At 36.9% G+C, this 20,002-nt stretch overlaps 1 protein-coding gene across 8 annotated transcripts in view; it reads left to right on the forward strand.

Annotated features, from left to right (window-relative positions):
* SLC4A10 (solute carrier family 4 member 10) overlaps nt 1-20,002 on the forward strand; it is a 151,049-nt gene that overhangs the window by 105,134 nt on the left and 25,913 nt on the right. For 7 of the 8 annotated variants that reach the window (XR_009743105.1, XR_009743103.1, XM_061451910.1 and 4 more), the window contains 8 exons: nt 1,431-1,522; nt 6,003-6,160; nt 6,816-6,903; nt 7,410-7,556; nt 8,103-8,203; nt 9,564-9,738; nt 9,923-10,056; nt 11,170-11,415. Coding sequence is in view for 6 of the 8 variants with exons in the window: in XM_061451910.1 (XP_061307894.1) it covers nt 1,431-1,522; nt 6,003-6,160; nt 6,816-6,903; nt 7,410-7,556; nt 8,103-8,203; nt 9,564-9,738; nt 9,923-10,056; nt 11,170-11,415 (1,141 nt within the window). In the remaining 2 variants the exon portion in view is untranslated. The remainder of the gene's footprint in view (nt 1-1,430; nt 1,523-6,002; nt 6,161-6,815; nt 6,904-7,409; nt 7,557-8,102; nt 8,204-9,563; nt 9,739-9,922; nt 10,057-11,169; nt 11,416-20,002) is intronic. The other variant, XM_061451881.1, reaches the window with a different exon arrangement.

Consider the following 20,002-nt stretch of genomic DNA (forward strand, 5'->3'; position numbering starts at 1 on the left):
AGTGATACAACTGGGAATTCATGACCAGCTTAAACAAGGATACCGTAGTGCTCAGCTGTGACAGAAGCTGGATAGTTAAGGAATTTAGCAGTGGCTGAGAGCCTCTTGCAAGTTTCTGGTCCTGTTTAGACTGGATCCAGTGTTCTGTTTCCTGTTTGTGGCTGAGGACATGCTTGAACTGAAAGCATGTGTTTGCAGTGGTGTGAGGGGACACACCATGGCTTTTTGAATTGCCCAGACGACATGCCTAGCTGAGGACTTTCTGACTGTCTTCAAGTATTGTGAACATATGGTCTTAGTTACTGTGCAAGTTTAGGTTGATTTTCACCAGAACCAATGTTTTCACATCATCATTTCTCAGTCATATGAGAGACTTTATTTGCTATGGAAACAAATATATGCTGGGCACGAGATCCTGACTCTGGGCCAGTTGGACTCTGTAGTTATTCCTGGGTATGCGTTAGGGCAGTAAGAGATAGTTGGCTCACATATTTAGTACTTTTTCCTGTACTTTGTTGTGGTGTTCAGAGCTGTGCACGGTTCCTGCCATGCCAGGGAGGGAGGAAGAGTGCAGGCAAGCAGGGAATGGTCCACCTGCGGGGTTTGTGTGCCCTTAGTGTGTGGATGGTGGCCTGTGACTGCGGACGGGGGCAATGTTGGCATGAAGTAAAAATATGCTTTGTGTGACATATACTTGTTGCTTAATCCTGTTTTTGAGCTTTTGCTGGGAGAATATATTGGTCAAAAGGCTTTACCGTTTGCTTATGAGATTGAGGCATGTTTAACCGCTTCTCATCTTGAGATATTTTTAAAACTTCTACAAAGTACTAAAGCCTCACTGGAATTTTTTGAAAATGTATTTGCTGAAACATTTGTTTTACACAAGACAATAATCACATTGTTCAATACCGAGTTTTCAAATCATCTTGATTTCCAATACATCTGTTTTTATAGCAGCCCATTTTTATGCTGGGTTTTGTAGCTGTTGGTATAAACAGGGCATTATTATGAGTGAATTTATGAAAACTAATAATCCTGTTTTATTCAGTGAGGAGTATTCTTGTAGACAGAGATTATCCAAAATTGGCAGCTCCTGAAATTGCTAAGAAACCCATGTGAATAGTGGGACTTTCATCAAATGTAATATCTTAAAAATCATGACCTTTAATTGGCATAGAAAGCTTGTCTTCCAATATATTAAAGAGTATCTTTTACATTTTTAAAATGACATTCTCCCATTTCTAACTGCACATGATGAATGCTCTGTATTTTGAGAATGTGCTGTTCTCAGTAAGTATTTAATTAAAATGCCATGTTTGGATGCTTCATATACATGTGATATGAAATGTATGTAGGTCTTTAACAAATTGGATGTTGCTTTATTTATTGAAGTAATTGTTAGTAGTCTGTAATAATGGTACTTTTTTTAGCAGGTCAGATTGTTTCCCCACAGTCTGCTCCAGCCTGTATTGAAAACAAAAATGATGTGAGCAGAGAAAACAGCACTGTTGACTTTAGCAAGGTGAGTGTTTGCTGACAGTGAAAAGAGCTTTCTGACTACCAAATAGATCTTTTAAATTAAATCACGTGAATCCATGTGAATTGGCAAAAGCTATGAAGTGCAAATTTTCCTCCAGCATTAGTTTTGTGTGCATGGCAACACAGTTGTATACAACAAAAAAGTTTTCATTTTCTTGATAAATTACTGTTAACAGGAAATCACAGTTTAGAAGTGTGGATAAATTTATTGCATGACAATATCTTAGGTGTGCAATTTTTAGGGGGATTTTTTACAAATTAACAGAATTACCTAAGCAGGAAAGTAATTCGGAATTCTTTTAATTCACATTTACCTCTCAAGTTTTTACTGTTTTAGAAGTAATGCCTGGATGCAAACTATGCTTTTTATAACCTGAACTCGTGGATTCCAGATGTCTCAAACAGAATGTGTTTCTGTAAACCTATAACTTAATTCTTCTGGCAAGCCAAGATATTTCAGTACACTTCACAAAAGATGTTAACTGTGCAGTAGTGGAGATTGCAATGACAGTTCAATGTTAGATAGCAAAGAAAAGCAAACAGCTTCTAGGTTTTAATGTAGAGGAGAATCCTAATTTGTTTAAGAAGTCTCTATGTACCTAAAACAAACTGTCACATTAGGTACAGATGACAGACCTGACAGGGGTAGATGACTTCAGCTGACACATTAATACAACAAAGGTTGAGGAAGTGAAGAAAGGTGATTTAAACCAAAATTCTGAAGAACAGCACTTTGTTGAATCTTAATGTTAGTGCAACTGTGCTAAAAGTAGAGTTATGTGATTGCTCCATCTGGTGCCAGACTTATTTCCTAGCAGCAGTAGCTATTTGCACCATTCGAATTCTTGACTGAACATGCCAGACTAGGAATGGTATATGGCTAAAATAAAGATGAGAAACAGATCTTTTTGTCAAAGACAGAAGAAACTGGCTGGGGATGTGGATATGGACCACATTTCTACAGAGGTAGCAGGGAGATCTATAAACAGCAACAAGTTGTTAAAAATGTAATGCTAATACTTTAAAATTATTTAAAACTAAGATGATGATGCTTTAAAAAGTCAAGTATGATTTTGTTTTCCCAATGTTTGTATTTAAAGTGTTAAATAAAGCTAATTGTTTTGGCAAGATTTCGAATATCAAGATACAAAATTTTGTAAAGGATATAAATAAAGCTGTCTGTTCAAAATTAAGCTGTGCAGAGGTGAGGCTCATAACAACCCAATGGGAACAACATGACTTTCAGTAGTGCTTTTCTTGCATGTTTCCCCAGTTGCTTTCAGTGTTGTGGGGTCAAAATCCCAGTCAGTTATCTAGCTGCATGATGTTTGTATCAAGTAGGATTGGAAGCTGCATCCTTTAGTAGTACTGCATCTTTTCTGATCAAAAGAACTCTTCCTATTTAAACTGGCCTGAGAAGAGATAGACATGTAATTTTTTTGACTAGCTTTGGCATTATTGGATACCCACAAGGAAGTGAGGAATATGAAAGGAACAGCTTTTGTTTGCAGGAATAAAATAACAGTAAAGGATTGTAATCTAAGTATCTTTTTTTACTGCCTTTAAATAGATCCATTTATCCTTTTGAAGATGCATAAGTACAATTTCCCCTTGAAATGTGCTATTGCAATAGCTCCCAATGGTTATAATTGGAATTATATGCACAGATTGAGAGGAAAGTAGAGCGGTACACTAATTTTCTCTTGAGTATTGTGATTTCTTGCTCTAATTTTGTTCCACATATTAATTTCATTTATCTTCTACAAAAAAGCACCCTTGACTACCTCACATATTCTCTCCTTGCTAATCTTTCTCCCTTGGGCTACTTCAAATATTCCAAATTTTGGAGTGGATTCAAAAAGCTGACTTAATCTGAATACAGCACTGAGACTGTGTTGATTATATTGGCATCTATTTATGAATAATGGAAGGCATGGCACTAAATGCTGTCTTGAATGTTACTTCAGCAGCACAGAGAGGGAGACATAGTTTCTGGTGGTTGAACTTGTAAATGTGTCACTCCTCTCCCTCTTGGGACACCACTAGGACTTTGTATTTTGGGGGTGATAAGGAGGTGATCTGTCACAGCACCACTTGATCCTGTATCTGAGCAAGATAGGGATGGCAGTTTACAACTGCATCTGGCTGATCTCTGCCTCTTATACCAGAGTCTGAAGGGAACCCTATTTGTCCTTAAATACAAAATATATGAAGAGTCCGTAGTCTCGTCCCTTCTCATGGCAACATTCCTATGCTCCACATGGAAACATTATTTCTGAATTAAACCCTGATCCCGTACTGACAGTTTGCTTTTTTCAGACACCATGTGAAATAATTGACTTGCTTTGAATACTGGTTGGCCTTGCCTATAAATGAGTCTGGTTAATATGTGTCACGGCTTTCCTAAGAAGTGATGTTGGGTATTTTCTGTTTGTCTTCATGTCAGTTTATGTTTGGTTCTGGGGAAGGCCTCCACCACCATTTTCAGTCCTTGAGTTGCCCTGGAGTGGAATGGCCTCCACATCAGTTGTTTAGTTCCATGTTTATTTGGAGCGTACTGGGACTATTTAGTGCCAGGTCATGAAATGTGGCTCAGGTTAGGGTGCAGATGAAGATCCACGTGAGGTCTCTACAGCTTAAGACTGCTTGTGATAAGGGATGTATGATGGATAAGTTAGATGAAGCCTTTGAAAGATGCAGATTCTGCCTTTGCCCTAAATTCACGTGAGGGCCACCTCCGCTCTTGTTGTGTAGTGGAAATAACACCCGGGTTTCAGGTGTATTTTCCCAGTTTGATTCTACTCTGCCAGCTACTTTCCTTTTAACTGGGGCTCCCTTTACTACTTAGAATATTGTGGATTCTCGAGATGATAAATAGTACAGGAAACGTAACTGGAAATACTTTCTGGTAGAGAGAAGACTGAATGTTTTCCTTCAGGTCTGAATCTTGATTGTGTGATCTGTATGTTAGTGGGACCTTAAGGTGACAACTGTAACATGTTGTACATAAGACATTGGTTATTAAGTGTTAAAACTGTTCACAAGGTAAAATTTGTACTGAATGCACATTGCTATAGACTTGAAAGACTGCTTCCTTTCTCTCAGCTATAAATGATCTATGACACCAAAATTAGGTGCAGAGTGAATCTGTGTTGGTTTTGTATTTAACCCTGAAGACTTATTTTGTGATTTCAGTGGGAAATAGAATTTAGCTCACTGATACTTTACCTGGAAAAAGTACTTGGTCTCCAACCTTCTGGGTTGATTTGTTGCTTGTTTAGCTTTATGAGGCGTTTGATCATGGTTCTAGGTTACTTTTGGAAGGCATTAGACATCTCTCTGTGATTTCAGAAAAATAAGATTTCATTACACAGGCAACTGTGTTATATCTGAATTCTGATTTAGTGCCAGAGCCATTTGCAAGAAAACAATTTTCTAAATATTACCAAAAACTATGCAAACTAGTACTGACAGATGGCTGTAAGATAGACATTAAAATGGTCCACTTTAACAGTTTATATTGGATTTGGTTGCTGTTGTTGTGTTTAGATTAATAAAAGGAAAGCAAATGACAAAATTCATGCATTTTGAAATGTAGACAATACTGGTGCATAGTGAAATCAAACATACATTATATATGCTATTACTGCATGTTGAACTTTGTTACAGAGTAAACTCTGGACTAATACGAAGGAAATAAATACAAATGAACACATTCCTAGGCAAATACTTTGAGTTTATGTAGCGACATCATGGTGAAGCTGTTTGTCTTTTCCTGATGTTCTGCTGTCCCCAAGAAAGTCAACATCACTGCCTTAAATCTCCAAAGCTTTTATTCTGCTTTGTTCTTTCAATTTACTCCTGAGACAGTCATGGTCATAGCTTATTTTCAGTTATTTTCAGCAGAAGGGCAACCATCTTTCATTAAATCCCAAAACAAAAATACATCTCAGTCAGAGTAGTAGAAGGAAAATTACGTGTAGTGGAACCTGGTTTTGTTCTCACTGAGATCATAGTGTGGGAACTGTGAAGTATGAATTCATGATTTCCAGAATTTTTAATTATAGAAAAATTAGGTGTCTTCATTTCTTCTGCTGTTATGACTTAGCGATTCTGTTACGAATTACTGATGCTGTTACGGTTCTTGATAAAAAGTAGTACTAGGAAATTAATATTGTATTCCTAACAAAATTTCAAATGTGTTTTTTTGTCTTTATAAATTAATTCTACTATATGTAAACTGTGTTTCCAAGAAAAAAATCAGTCAAATGATGAAAGACCAGTTGCTTGGTTTTGAGACACGTTTTTACTTAAAAAAAATACTCAACAGACAAGAAGAGTAGAAACTGTATAATTGAAATGTCTAAGATCATAGTGCAGTGACCAGAGAGTCTTTATCAACAAATAGTGGAAAAAATACCTGTTAATAGCTTTTGGGTTATAATTTAATATACTTTTCCCAGGTTGACCTACACTTTATGAAAAAGATACCGCCTGGAGCTGAAGCATCAAACATCTTAGTTGGTGAACTGGAGTTCCTGGACCGTGCGGTTGTTGCTTTTGTTAGGTTATCCCCTGCAGTGCTGCTTACAGGAGTAGCAGAAGTTCCGATTCCAACGAGGTACAGTTGTTTTTATTTCTCTTCGTGTTTTTCTCAGTTTGTGGAGGCAGGGTGATGTGACCTTCAGCTTTTGTCAGTTACTGAGTTGCGAATTCAGTTCTTTCTTTAACAAAGACATTTATTAGACACATCTGAGAACTTCAGTTATTTCATGTGGACCTATCCTCCACATTTTATTGAACCTCACTAGCCCCAGGCCTAGAGTAGATGCTATCCAGAGCCCTAATGGGAGTAAGAATGATTTAAAAATTCATTTTATTCAGGGTAATTTAACTTCCCCAATATTGCACTGAAGTAGCCCTATCAGAAAATAGTTGATTCTATTGAGTTAATAGAATTAAATAAATTAATGTGTTCTGTACATAGACTATAATTGCATGTATTTATTATGTAAGATGAGGTTATGTAAGGAGGCTTTGATAGTCTCAGTCAAGTCTGACTGTGAAGCTTATGGTATATTTTTGGAAGTTATTTTCATATTTTTTTCTAACTAGAGCTTCATGTTTAAATGCATGTGTGAGGATCTTGAAGGAGATTATATATAATATTTGTCTTAGAAGTTCTTCTAGTCCAGTTTTTAAGTTTTTCGGCAGTGTATATAGTTACTTTCAATCATCTATCCTTTGAAATATTGCAATTTCCCTTTTATTTCCAGATTTTTGTTTATTCTTCTTGGACCACTGGGTAAAGGGCAACAGTACCATGAGATTGGAAGATCAATTGCAACACTAATGACAGATGAGGTATTTTTATTCATGGCTTGGTTTTAGTCATTTTGTACTGGCTGAGGAGGTTTGATATGGAATCTCCAGTGTGGAATTGTCCAAATGAAATGTAGCTAATCATTCTAATGAGGCACAGAATTGCATTCTACTTCGTTTCATGATTCTGTAACAGCCCAGATTATGCTGCCATAAGGAGATAACAAAAAGAGAAACAATGTTCATAAGCAAAATTATCCTTAAAGAGAAGATTCCATTTTACACAGTTACCTTCTAGTTGAATTGTATTTAAACTGTAGAACCTCTATAACATTTAGCACCCATAAGGATGTTTTTCCATGGCAGCTGGAGCTGCTATGAAAACTATTTAATAGAAACTCTATAGTCAGTTGAAGCCGAGATTGTTTGGTAGGAGCTGTATGAAGTGCTTTCTGTTCCAGAGAAAAGGGGCCATTGTGAAAAAGGTTATGAGAGTATTCTTTCTCCATCTCTTTTCCTCCCGCGTACTTGTCTCCCATTTTTCACAGGTGTTCCATGATGTTGCTTACAAAGCAAAAGACCGCAATGACTTGGTGTCTGGAATTGATGAGTTTCTTGATCAGGTTACTGTTCTCCCTCCCGGAGAGTGGGACCCAACAATTCGAATAGAACCACCAAAAAATGTTCCCTCTCAGGTTTGTACACTGTAAAATTCAGACACTTTTAAACATTGTGATGAATTTTTACTAGGTAGAATTAAGTCTCATGAGTTTAGCATTTATCAGAGTCACTGTATAGACATTTTGTGTGCTCTTTTGTTTAATTTGCTTTAAAAGAACCCTTGTCTTGCAAGCATACGGTATAGCAATGACATTTTGTGTAGATCAATATTAATTCGCTCCTGAATGAAGACAGATAGTTGTATCTAAAGATTCAAGGGTAATTGGTCATAAGGATCTTTGATTATGTTGATCAGGCATGGTTTACTTTTCTTCTAAGCTTATTGCAAGAATTGATCAAAGCTGCCTGGCTTGCTACTCTTTACAATGTTTTCTGATACAAAATTGTCTGTGATCAATTCTTTAAATTTCTTAGACCACAATTCCTTCTGTTCTGGTTAAAGAACTTCTCTTAGAATAAAATTTGCATGTTTAGTCTTTCAACTCTCAAAGCCTGTTTCCTTTGCTAAAATTATGTTTTGGTTGCTAAGACCTATGCAAAATATCTTTTCCTTCTGGTAGGAGAAGCGCAAGATCCCAGGCGTGCCAAATGGAACTGCAGCCCATGGGGAAGCAGAGCAACCTGGAGGACACTCTGGACCAGAACTGCAACGCACTGGAAAGTTAGTGAAAGCATATGCAAGAGTTTAGGTGTTTTAAGTGATGCACTTCAAATGAATCATAATGGTCTGGTTCTCGCTCAAGTGACTGGCTTGGCATATGATTTTTATTTGGGCATTTTTTCCTGATTCATGAACCACATGGTTGAAAATGACACTACATGCTAATTTGCAGAGAGAGAGAGAGGACAAAAGGATTTGAGTTTTCACATTGTATTTATTGCAGGCTGCTTTCTCATTTATAAAGTTCAGATCTTTCTTAAGCCTTATTAATATTTCTTACTGTTGCACAGCACAAAGGAAAAGTTGGGAATATTCTTGTGCCATGCGTTACGAATGCTTACAATTATTTTGTAGTTGAAGTTTCTGGGTTGTGCTGCTCTAGCGTTTGTTTTTTACCTCAGTAAGCCATGATACGTCCTGGTACATGAGGCTATGATTACCACAGTGGCTGCAATATACACACATCAGAAGCAAGAACTTGCCCCAAGGAATACTTAAGTTCTCTCATCTAATATCTTGTGGTGTACGCGCATCAGCTGTTAGTGGGGACCATAGTGCAGTCTAGTTGTGCTATAGGCTTTTCTTTTACTTTGCTGCCAATTCCTGCCTGCATAAGGCTAAAAGATTCAGCTGCAGTTTTGGTGTGCACAGTGAGGCAAAGGAGGTGATGGCCTGTAAGCTGTTCTCTTACCAATAAACCTGGTAATTGATGGCTTGAAGGATTGTTCTGATATTTAGGGAGATGGTAGCACTTTATCTTCCTCTTTAACCCAGCAACATCTGATACTTCGGGTGCCTGTGAGAAAAAGAGCATTGTGGGGATATTTACTTTAACTATATTGTAAGGGAGCATCTGTTCCTAAATATGTGATTATATTTAGCATAGTGTAAATGACAAAAGATGTCAGTTCTTGTCCTTGGAAAATTGTGGCCTACATTCAATTCTATCATCAAGTGTATTGAGGAACAGGTTCATAAATAATGTGAAACTCTATATGTAGACATGTAGGCAAGCGGGCACTGTGGTGGCTGATTAAACAAATGGAAAGAATTATTCCACATAATAAATAAGGTTTTATGTGTGGGAGCTAACAATTGTTCAGAAGCTTTGCATCTGGATGATCAGATGAAGATTTTATGAGAGAAACAAGCAAATCAGTTTGTTCTAAAAATGCCATTTCCTGATTAAAGTTATCAAGACAGGGTTCCTAGAAGCTTTTTTTCTGGGAAGATGAATTGTAAGAGTATGTATCATTTGATCAAGGAACAATAACTTCTCTTCAATTTATTTAAAGCAATACTATGGAAGAAAGTTTGAGATGCCTTTTTCATTAATTTGACCTCTTCTAATTTTTTTTAGATTTTTTGGAGGATTGATTTTAGATATAAAAAGGAAAGCTCCCTTCTTCTGGAGTGACTTCAGGGATGCTCTCAGTCTGCAGTGTCTGGCATCATTTTTATTTCTCTACTGTGCTTGCATGTCTCCTGTCATCACATTTGGTGGTCTGCTGGGAGAAGCAACTGAAGGTCGTATAGTATGTGTTAAATCTGAACTTTTAAAACGAATTTTCCTAGGTTTGTGGTTAGTATTTGCTTACTGTTGCATGAATCACCTTTAAATATTTGTTTATATTCAATGTTTAGAAGGCTACAGAGTAAGATATTGCAAAAAGAATCTGTTTAAAAATGTATGGACACTTCTTTCTGTATCATATTCAGAGTGCAATAGAATCGCTGTTTGGAGCATCCATGACTGGAATTGCCTACTCCCTCTTTGGCGGGCAGCCTCTCACTATACTTGGAAGCACAGGACCAGTTTTAGTGTTCGAGAAGATCTTATTCAAATTTTGCAAGTAAGTGAAGATTGATACGCATCATCCCTTGGGTGTTGTTAGGTAGAGACACTGATCCCAAAGTTCCAGCATCTGCAGAATGAGATCAACAGGTTTTTTTTGAGTGCACTGCTTAGGATTTCAAAGTCTGAAAAATACACAGGAATTGAGAAAAGTGAATTGGTGTTAATGCAAAAAGGTTGATTTGTTGTTGTTTTTGGTTGTTGTTTTATTATTGTATCATTTTCTACTCTGAGACAATACATTTCAATCTGTGGTTTTTCTCATCCCTAACTCATGGAAAAGGTTTTACCTCTCACCCAGGAATTAAGTGCAGTGGCAGTGGTGCCGTCTTTCAATAATCACTAATTATGCCCTCCCTCCACCTAAACAAAGAAGGGGTGAAGCATCATACCAGAGCAGCATATCCCCATGTTTACGTTAATGCGCTATACATGACATACCTCTGCCACAGAGTGGGTAAAAATTATGTCTGAATCTCAGCAACCGTCATGCTTCTCTGCAGTCATATTTGCTTTTCTGCCTCATTGCTGTGACGGGGACTTCTTCATCAAAATCTCCTGAGCAACATACAGTAGGAGACCCTGCTTACCACCCCAAAAAACTTTTTTCTCACCTTCAGGTAGACCTTTCAGTTCTCTGTGATAGTGTCACGCAACACAGAGTCTCTACTGTCAGATTCAATAATCATACAAGGTTTTGATGAAAGTTGTTATTATAGCTACTCTCGCAGCTTAAGAAGAAATTGGCAGGTGCTGACTGTGCACAAGCCAGAATATGGGATAAAAGTGGGTGGACCTTACATACCTCATGAGTGTGACTACTCTCAAAGCTGTTCGCTCATTGTAGTAGAGATAGAGCTCTCTTGTATCCCATTAACTTGGAGGACAGCTCAGGTCAAGAGGTGACTTGACAGTGTCTTCAGTTCACAATAGGCAAATAATTTCCACTTCGGACTGCCCCCAGAATCACACATCCATCCCTAGGCAAAGGAAATTTTGGAGGCATCTCTTTTGCATTACTATGGCTAGACAAAACATAACATAAACTGTGTTTAATGTTTTTTTTTGTGGGGGGTTGTTTTTTTTGTTTGGGTTTTGTTTTTATTTTTAGAGAGTACGGATTGTCATACCTTTCTCTGAGAGCTAGCATTGGACTGTGGACTGCAATCCTGTGCATCATCCTTGTTGCAACTGATGCAAGCTCCCTAGTCTGCTACATTACCCGGTTTACTGAAGAAGCTTTTGCTTCTCTTATCTGCATCATTTTCATTTATGAGGCCTTAGAGAAGCTATTTCATCTCAGTGAGACATATCCAATCAACATGCATAATAATTTGGATCTGCTGACAAAGTACTCGTAAGTAAGATTTTTTTTTCTTTTTTCTGTTAACACGGTTTTGTTTTTGTTTTTTCATATGTTGTGTTTTCTCTATGAGGAAAGCAAACCAGTGCGCAGCAGGAAAGGTTTGCAGTACTTGTAAACTTAACATGTGGAACCTCTTGAGTTAGGCATGATGCTGGCATGTGGAAGCAGTAATTTTTAGAGGTATGTTTACAAGAAGTAAGCATTTACTTAAGATAAGTGAAAAATATTTTGACTTGGAGTTTGGAAAAGCTTACACACATGCAACTGGGAAGACAGATTGAAAGAGTAGGTCCTTATTCACATTTTTGTTTAAGGAGGTATAGTTCAATGATCTGTTACTATAACCATGTACTCATTATTTATAATATTTTATTGGGTCTTCAACATTTTAATATAATATTTGTCTGTTTTTTTAGTTGTTGGGTTGTGTTTTCCCCTCCCAAACTGAAGTATTGATCTAACTAAAAAGGATATAATTTGATGTATTTTAACTCCTCCTCCTGTGTTTTAACCTCTCTCACAGTTAAGGATCAAGCTTCTATAACTGAAGTGGATTTGGAATTCTTAGGTGCTTCTCAGCAGTGATTGATTTTGTCATAATCAGTTTGTTGTTAATAACAAGATTTTTAATAAAAGTCCATTTAAGCAGCTTTAGTGTATTTGTGGAGTTTTGACAGGTATTATTCTACCTGGGGAATAAAAAAGTGAATGGTTTTAATCAATACAGTTTCATTTAGATGTAAACCCTCTTGTTTTTGTAATACGAGAACAAAAATGTCCTTCTAGTAAAGGACAAGATCCTCGTCTGTCCTGAGGCCAATTAAGCCTGGTCACCTCAGCAACTAGAATGTCATTAAAAAGTATTTCCAGAGAAGATTCCCCTCTAGAAATGTCTTTGTTATTTCACTGAACTCATTTGAACCCTCTTCATGAGCAGGGTGGGGCCCAAAAGGAACAATGCTTGAACAGTGCCACATCTTCTGTTCACTGGAAAAACAGGAGTGTCTCAACCAAATGTCTCATTTGCATTTTAAGCTGGGAAAAACAAAACATAGTGACGGAGAAAACATTTGAGCTTTGTATATGTTATCACTAGAAAAATAGTTAGAAAATCCTGGTTCTGAATGCACATTATATACCTTAATACGCAGAACAAGTTAAATTACAGAAATTGTAGTTCTGCTGTGACATACTCTCTCATCCTGCTGAAAAACTTATTTATCTCTGAAAGTTTAATCAGTAGACAAAGGAATACTAATTTGAAGAGAAAGCAGTAAACATCAAGAACAGACCATGTATGCAGGTGAGGTTATATCCTGGTCTCATTTAATTTCACTTAAATCCTATGAAGTTGGTATTTTACTCTGAAGAGCCTCATATAGCACAGTGTTTCTGGATTAAGTTTTCTTTTCCTAACTACTTAAAAGTACTTGTCTCAAAGAGAAAGAAAATAAGATGTTCTCATATGGTTTTGAAAGACAGGTGTTGAAATACTATACAAAGACATAAAATTATTCAGAAACCATTTAGGAGGCAGAGCTGAGATGTTAAAATATGTCATGAAAGCATAAACACAAATAGCAATACTGATTCCTGGCTATGTAGCTTTATTTGTGGATAGCTGAATCCTGTGACACTGCTTGAGATTCCAGAGAAATAAGATTAACAGTCTTGCTTGTATGGGGGTACATTCATACATTTCTCTATATCTTACGAAAGCATTTTATCATCACAATCCTTGTGTTTACAAAGAAATGGTTTTGGTTTTATTTAAAATTCCATTCATTAATCAAAATCCCATATTAATTTTTGAAGAGTGGCGTTTATTTCCCATCTGACCTTGGTAACTCCTTATTGAATGTAGAATCTGCAAAGCATGCAGAATGGTAAAAGAGCAGCAATTCTCTTCCTCCAGTTACAGCTGTTGACCTGTCATGTCCTACAGTGTAGGAATACCGGCACAACAGTTTTAGATTTTTCCAAACACCATTCCTGAAGGAGATGTGTCTTTCAGATGTTTGGAAGAAAGATTTGACCACTGCCTGGTAGTTTCAAACACATATATGGCTATCAAAATTATTTGATATAATAATTTTATAGTTATTTGAGGCCATCATTTCATACCTATTGTGTCAAATATTCTTTCACTCCATGTAGATAGTACAAATAAATTGACTTTAAAACTCTTGTATTGCATTTCTCTTTTGGCATTTATGTTGTATCTTCTACTTGCAGCAATATCCTCTTTATTATTGATATCATGTCCATGGCAACTGACCCCACTAATACCAAAATGTTTATCTCTAAACATAGGTATAGGCAACATAACTCATGGGATGTGGCTTATCTTTTTTTAACCTTAAAATTGGTGGAAATGCCATCAATTACCTTGTAAGAGCACATGTGCTGATTCCAAGGATCTGTACTCTGAACACAGCACGGTGATAATTCCAGCCTCTTTTATCTTCCCTCCCTTCTCCTTCATCTGAGTTTTTCTTAGTTGTTCAGAACCATCCCAGGCAGGTTGGGAGAACAGAAAGATGTGCTCTTTTGGAGCAATTCTGCATCGGCTGCCCAAATGACCCGTACTTTCACAGCAGGCTTGCTGAACTGGATGGGTTTCCTGTGCAGATACACACATATTACTGTGTCCAGACACAGTGGCCATTTGCCCAGAAGATATTACAGTTATCATCCCCACAGGATCATCACAAGAAAAGACATTTCAAATAACCCTTAATCCCTGTTTAAATGTCTGTACACGCCTCAGTTCCATAAAGATCAGACACGAGAAGAACAATAGGAATAAAAGCTTACTTGAAATAAAAATCTCATTTTTGTGTACTTGAAATTGCTTTCACAAGGAATTAGAAGCTTTTTCTGCAGCATCTGACTCCAGTCCTATTTGCAGTTTAAATTGCTAGCAAACTTGGGCTGAAACTGGTCCTTTCCTTAAAGGACCAGCATACTCTGTTACAGAAGCTAATTAGTATCTGCTGTTTTGCTAATTAAAACAGCTGTTTGCATTTTCCTCTTTGGGGATTTTAAAGACAAGTTTTTAATTGTTAGTAAAGCCTTGGCAGTTCTTTAATTAGCGATGAGTGAACTTCAAAAGGTTGTGCGACTTATTTCTCTTTGAATGCTCAGCCAAAGCTTACGTAAAACTTTATCTTGGATCTGCAACTCTATGCTAGAAAACTCAGGTTATACTGTAGAATTTCTGTATTTTCCATGTTCTGCCTGCTGCCCACTCAAAAAGTTGATAATAAATAGGTCAGGACACTGTACACATCAAAAACATTAAGTGTATGCTGTGGCCCAGCCCTCCTCTCTTCCCCCATGGGCTTTCTGAGGATACTCTGATGATGTCCTCAGGTAGTCCTTCTACATCCCAGTACTGTTGCCTTTGCCCTGGAGAAGGCATGAGTTTGACCCGGTAAAAGTCATTGGCATGCTGTTAGTACTAGAGTACTAGAAAAACAAAGAAAATTGTAATTTAAAATGGTCGGTATTTCAACCAGATTGGAACCATATTTCAAGTGAGAAAGAAAACCCATTCTGTATTTTGGGTGGGTTTGAATTCTGTCATAAACAGTCTCTGTTGCAGGAGTTTCATGTAAAAGACTGTACTGCATGCATCTCCTTGAATTATATTTGAGTATAGGAGTTACTACTAGGATCTGCCATAACAAATCTTAGAAGAGTATAGAAAAAACAGAACAGTTGTTTGTTTGGTGTGTTTTTTTTGTTTTTTTTTTTTTTTTGTTTTTGTTTTTGTTTTTTTTTTTTTTGTTTTTAATGAAGCAGACCCAAATATTTGAAAATCAGCTGAAAGTCCTCATAAAAGATTTCTCAAAAATTTGTATTTATCATTTTACCATTTAGGTGGGAGATACGAGTCTGAGTTTGTTACAGAATTCTGTCTCGAAAAAAAACAAAAAATATCTTTATGCATGATCTAATTAATGTAGAACTAATCTGAATGCACTTTTAACTCATTTTCTTTATTATGCTTGTTTGCTATTCTGTGTTGAAATATTTGCCCTAATCATTAGGTGGTGTTCCTGCAGGCCAATCCATTAATTCATATGTAACTTTTCCTTAAAACACCATTTTAACGATAAGGACTCTAAAGAATAAAGCATTTAAGAGTTAGATCAGAAGAAGGGACAAAGACAACCTGATTTTCAATGGGCTACTGTGCTGCAATTTCTTTTCAAATTATATTGTTTTGAAGGATTTTAAATACAGTGGCTGTGTTGTTTAGTAAATGAAATACACATACACTCTGATCTGGGCTTTTCTTTCGCTTTTTTTCTGTGACCTTTTTGTATTTTTCATGCCATTAGCATTTGTGGGTTGGCATAGCAACTCTTATTTCTGCACTCTCCTCCTCCTGCTTTTTCCTACCTCTGTAGCAAATATATCTCCAGTTAGTGAATCCTGTCTGGAACACTGATGCACATCACTTTTAATTTTAAATATTAGGCTATCACTTAGGATTCACTTAATTTTAAGTATTAGGATTTTTAATTTTAAATATTAGGATATCACTTTTGCTAGGAAAGGAGAACCCTACAACTGGGTGGATTAAAACCAGAGGTTCTCAAAAGGAGAACAAAGTAAGCATTGAATGGAATGGAATGAAAGGAACATGATTTAGATAGCAATCCAGTATTTTAAAAATACAAGCATTTTAAGATAGTTCTCTCAGAATACAGAAGATAGTTATTTCTCAGTGTGAGGTTGCTTAGATCTTGGGACTCCATATACCGTTTGGTTTTTATTAATTCTTTTTTTTTTTCAGAGTGATGAATTTGTGTTGTTTTTAATAATTCTTTACCAGAAGTTACTCAATTATTAACAGATTACATTGAATAATTTTAAAGTGATTTCTTGGCATAGTAATATGCATATTGCAATCTGTCTTGGTATTGACATGCACTTAAGCATTAGGAGTAGAAAATCCCACTCTGATGTAATTAAGGAGCCAAGATCATGTCAATCTTGGTATCTTTTGCAGGCTATGGAAACCATTGCTTCTAGAAGGCATTGCAAAGATTTAATTTTGTGCATACTACTGTTTGCACAGGCAAGTTTTAAATCGTTCTTTTCTGAATAACTAAATCTAAATACGTTATTATCGGATGCAAATTGTGTTGTTTTATACCCTGTATTCCTTAAGCTGCTGCTGGTGGAATGAGAAGAGTTAGTGATGATAAGCACAGAATTTCTCATTAGGATACCAGGCATGTAATTGAATTCCAGTTGCTGTAAGGATTTCTTTGAACTCAAATATGAGTATAGATTTTCCTTTTCCGTTCCCTTATATTATTTCTGAACCAGCATTGTACTGAATCTCTTCTCCTTGGGTGTATGAATCTTTGAACTTTGGAAACATGGTGAAGCAACATCCTAGAACTGTTTCTCAGTGAAAGGTTTTACATGGATTGTCAATATCACACAGTTACACTGTTCTGCACATCAACGTCTGTGTATGTTAGTTACGTATCATAGTACTGCTAAGAATGCACGGACTGCATACTGCACCAGGTAGCTAATAAAGGCCAACATTTATGAGTGAAAGTCAAGGTTAACAGAGCTCCAGTGTGATTAAAAATCTGTTTTCTGAACTTTCCCCTTGACAGAACAGCAGTCTCCTTCTGATGTGCTATCCAAAGAAATCTGATTCTTTGAGGTTTCCTCACTCTAACATGAGTTTCACCCCCTCAGATTTATCTCTATGTGTGAAATTGTTGTGCTTCTGAGTTCATTGTCTAGGTACTTTTACAGAATTTTCTGTCTTCCTCCTGAACTTCACTAACAAAACTATATATACTTCCAACTTCAGAGAATAGTGTACATGGATGCCTTCTGATGTTCGTGATTGTCAGAAATGGGCTACTTAATGACTCAGTGGTCTAATTCAGGATGGCAGATCTCATGAATAAATGAAGAAAAAATCTTGTCTTGCCATGACAGCTGTACTTTGAAAGGGTTTTTTGATACTGAGAATAGAATTTAACTGACAAGTCCATTTCCCATCAGTATTAATTATTTTGCTTCCAGTCTCTTCTCCACTGAGACTTTGATCGTCGCTATGAATTCTGACATGAGAAGGAATATGGTAAATTTAATGCTAGGGATATACAGGTTTGGGTTTTTTTTTGGTTTTTTTTTGTTTTTTTTGTAGGTAAGGGATAACAGAGAAAAGTCATCCTCAGTGATATCGTTGTTTCCTTTCCATAGCAGTAGTTGGACAAATAGAAGGACTCTGTGAGTGTCCATAATTCACATGAAGATGATGTATTTGGAGACAATTGAAGCATGCATAGCATTCTGCTATTGATGTACTTTCCTTCAACCCTATAAAGGCAGTTATAAGAATACTTATGCATATATTCTTATACCTTGAAACAAAATTAGTGATGCTGCCTTCCATTTCATACCATCTTATTATTCTGTCTGTTATGTAATCAGTGCATAGAACACTTGTAGAGCATACCCTGTGTCCTTTGGCACACATTGTGGCAAATATGTGCTTTGGTATTCAGCAAGACATTGTTTAAACAAGCACGTTTTGTACCTTATTTGTCATACTTGCCTGTTGTTTTTTTTTTTTTTTAATAAGATAAATATTCATATTGAGCAAATCTCATTCTCTACCTTAAGTGAGCCAGAAAGAGATTTTGCTCTTCTAGGGAGGCTAAATGGTATGTTAGCTAATGATGAAGAAGCTGCAGTTGCATCTTTTAATAGATCTGATCCTTAGTTAGTATAAATAGGTGTGGCTTGAAGTATGTACATGCTGGAAAAATAGGAGCTCCAAAGCAGTGCCTTATGAATTGAATAAAAATCAATAGTAAGTGCCTTCTGGTCTTGAAAACAGCACATTGAAAAATAGCAAGAGCCTAAGGATGAATGGCCATGGGGCTTTTGGAGAAGCTGCGCCATTTACGTGTGTTTTATTTACTCACAAAACCAATGTACAAGGTTCTTGTTCAAAACTCTTTTACTGGCTGTAATGGCAGCAGAATGGACTAGCACCATGCTGCATGTTTAAGGTCTGTATGGGGAGGAGAGTGCACGTGACAGGTTGAAGAGAGAAAATGGCGAAGAACATGCCTGAAGAACTAGGAGTAAGATGTGGAAATCTGAGGGATTCCCCCAGCAGACTCAGGTTAAATTCAGTTGAACAAATAGGTATAGGGAATAAGTTTCTTCTTTTATAGTAAACAGAAAGTTGCAGTCAGGTTGAAAGTGTTTTTATTGCAGAACCTTTCACCTGACTAGCTGTGCAACAGTGATGTTTATCTTTTATTGCTAATCTATGAAGGAGGGGGGAAATACTCACTGGCTTTACATCTAAAAGGTTCCTATTTTACTAACCCATATTCCCTTTCCCATTTAATGGTTGGACTTGGTGATCTTAAAGGTCTTCTCCAACCTAGTTGATTCTACGATTCTGTGATTGTCCATAGAAAGAAGGATCATACCGTCTTTTTAGTGCCATTAAGGACAGCAATATCTGTTCCTTTTGCAGAACAAAGAACACTGCTGGTTGTGTGAGATGTCCCAAAGTTGTTCTTATCAGATCCTAGCTCTGTTCTTTGAAAACAGGACAAGTTGTAGGAGATGGTGCACACTGTATGATAGCTGCCTCAAGTTAATGAAATTTATCAAATTAAGACTTATGAAACAAAAGCAAAAAGAGCTAGGAAAAACTTGGGGAGGTCGAAAGGACTAAGAAGGGAAGGGGTGTGCCATCAGTGACCTGTACTGCCTACATTGTTACAGTTGGATTGGTGCTGAAGATTTAGCTCCAGTCATCATCCTCCTGTAAAAGGGAGAGTGGTACAGACTCTATATCGTACCAGATTGTCAGCCAGTCCTGAAGTGTATTGTTTCTAATCTACCTTTGTACCCCATCTTGATTTGCCAGAGACTTCTTGAGCATCTTGGAAGATGTAACGGCAATAAAGACTCCTTGCTGTAGTTACTTTTCTAGCTAGCAGGTTCAGGCCATTATTTTTCTTACCTTCTCCTTTTGTCAGTTCTGATCTTGTGGCATTTCTCCTGCAGTTTCCTGAAGTATGTCTTGTGTGAATTGGTTCATACCTCAGATTTATAAGTTACTTTGTAATAGGCTGTATTAGATATTTAAACACCCTAGAAGAAATCAAGCTCCACTGATTTCTGCCTGGTTACAGAATATGGACATTTAAAATGCAGTAGAGAGTGACCTGTGTCTGGGTAACTAGTGCCATTTTACATTTCAGCCTTCATCCGCTTGAAAGCAAAAGCGTGAATCACCATAGACTCTTTCACATATGTGCCAGCTGATCATAGATGTCACAGATACCATGGGGTATGTAGGTGCCCATGTTCAGATATCTGAATTGCTCCCAGGAGATCAGAATGTCTTGCAGCAGCCAAGAATGTAAAGATGCAAAAAGAATTGTTCTGTCATCAGTGTGATAAAATGAGTGTATTGCGAGATTGGCAGCAGAGACTTTTTTTCACTCTAGAATAGTTGGTACTGTATTTGGAGCTGAATATGTTGCTTAGAAAATATACT

The sequence above is a fragment of the Pezoporus flaviventris genome, unplaced genomic scaffold, assembly GCF_033815535.1.
Source record: "Pezoporus flaviventris isolate CSIRO_AGI_PZ_B2104156 unplaced genomic scaffold, CSIRO_AGI_Pfla_v1 ptg000001l, whole genome shotgun sequence".
Lineage (NCBI taxonomy): Eukaryota > Metazoa > Chordata > Aves > Psittaciformes > Psittacidae > Pezoporus > Pezoporus flaviventris.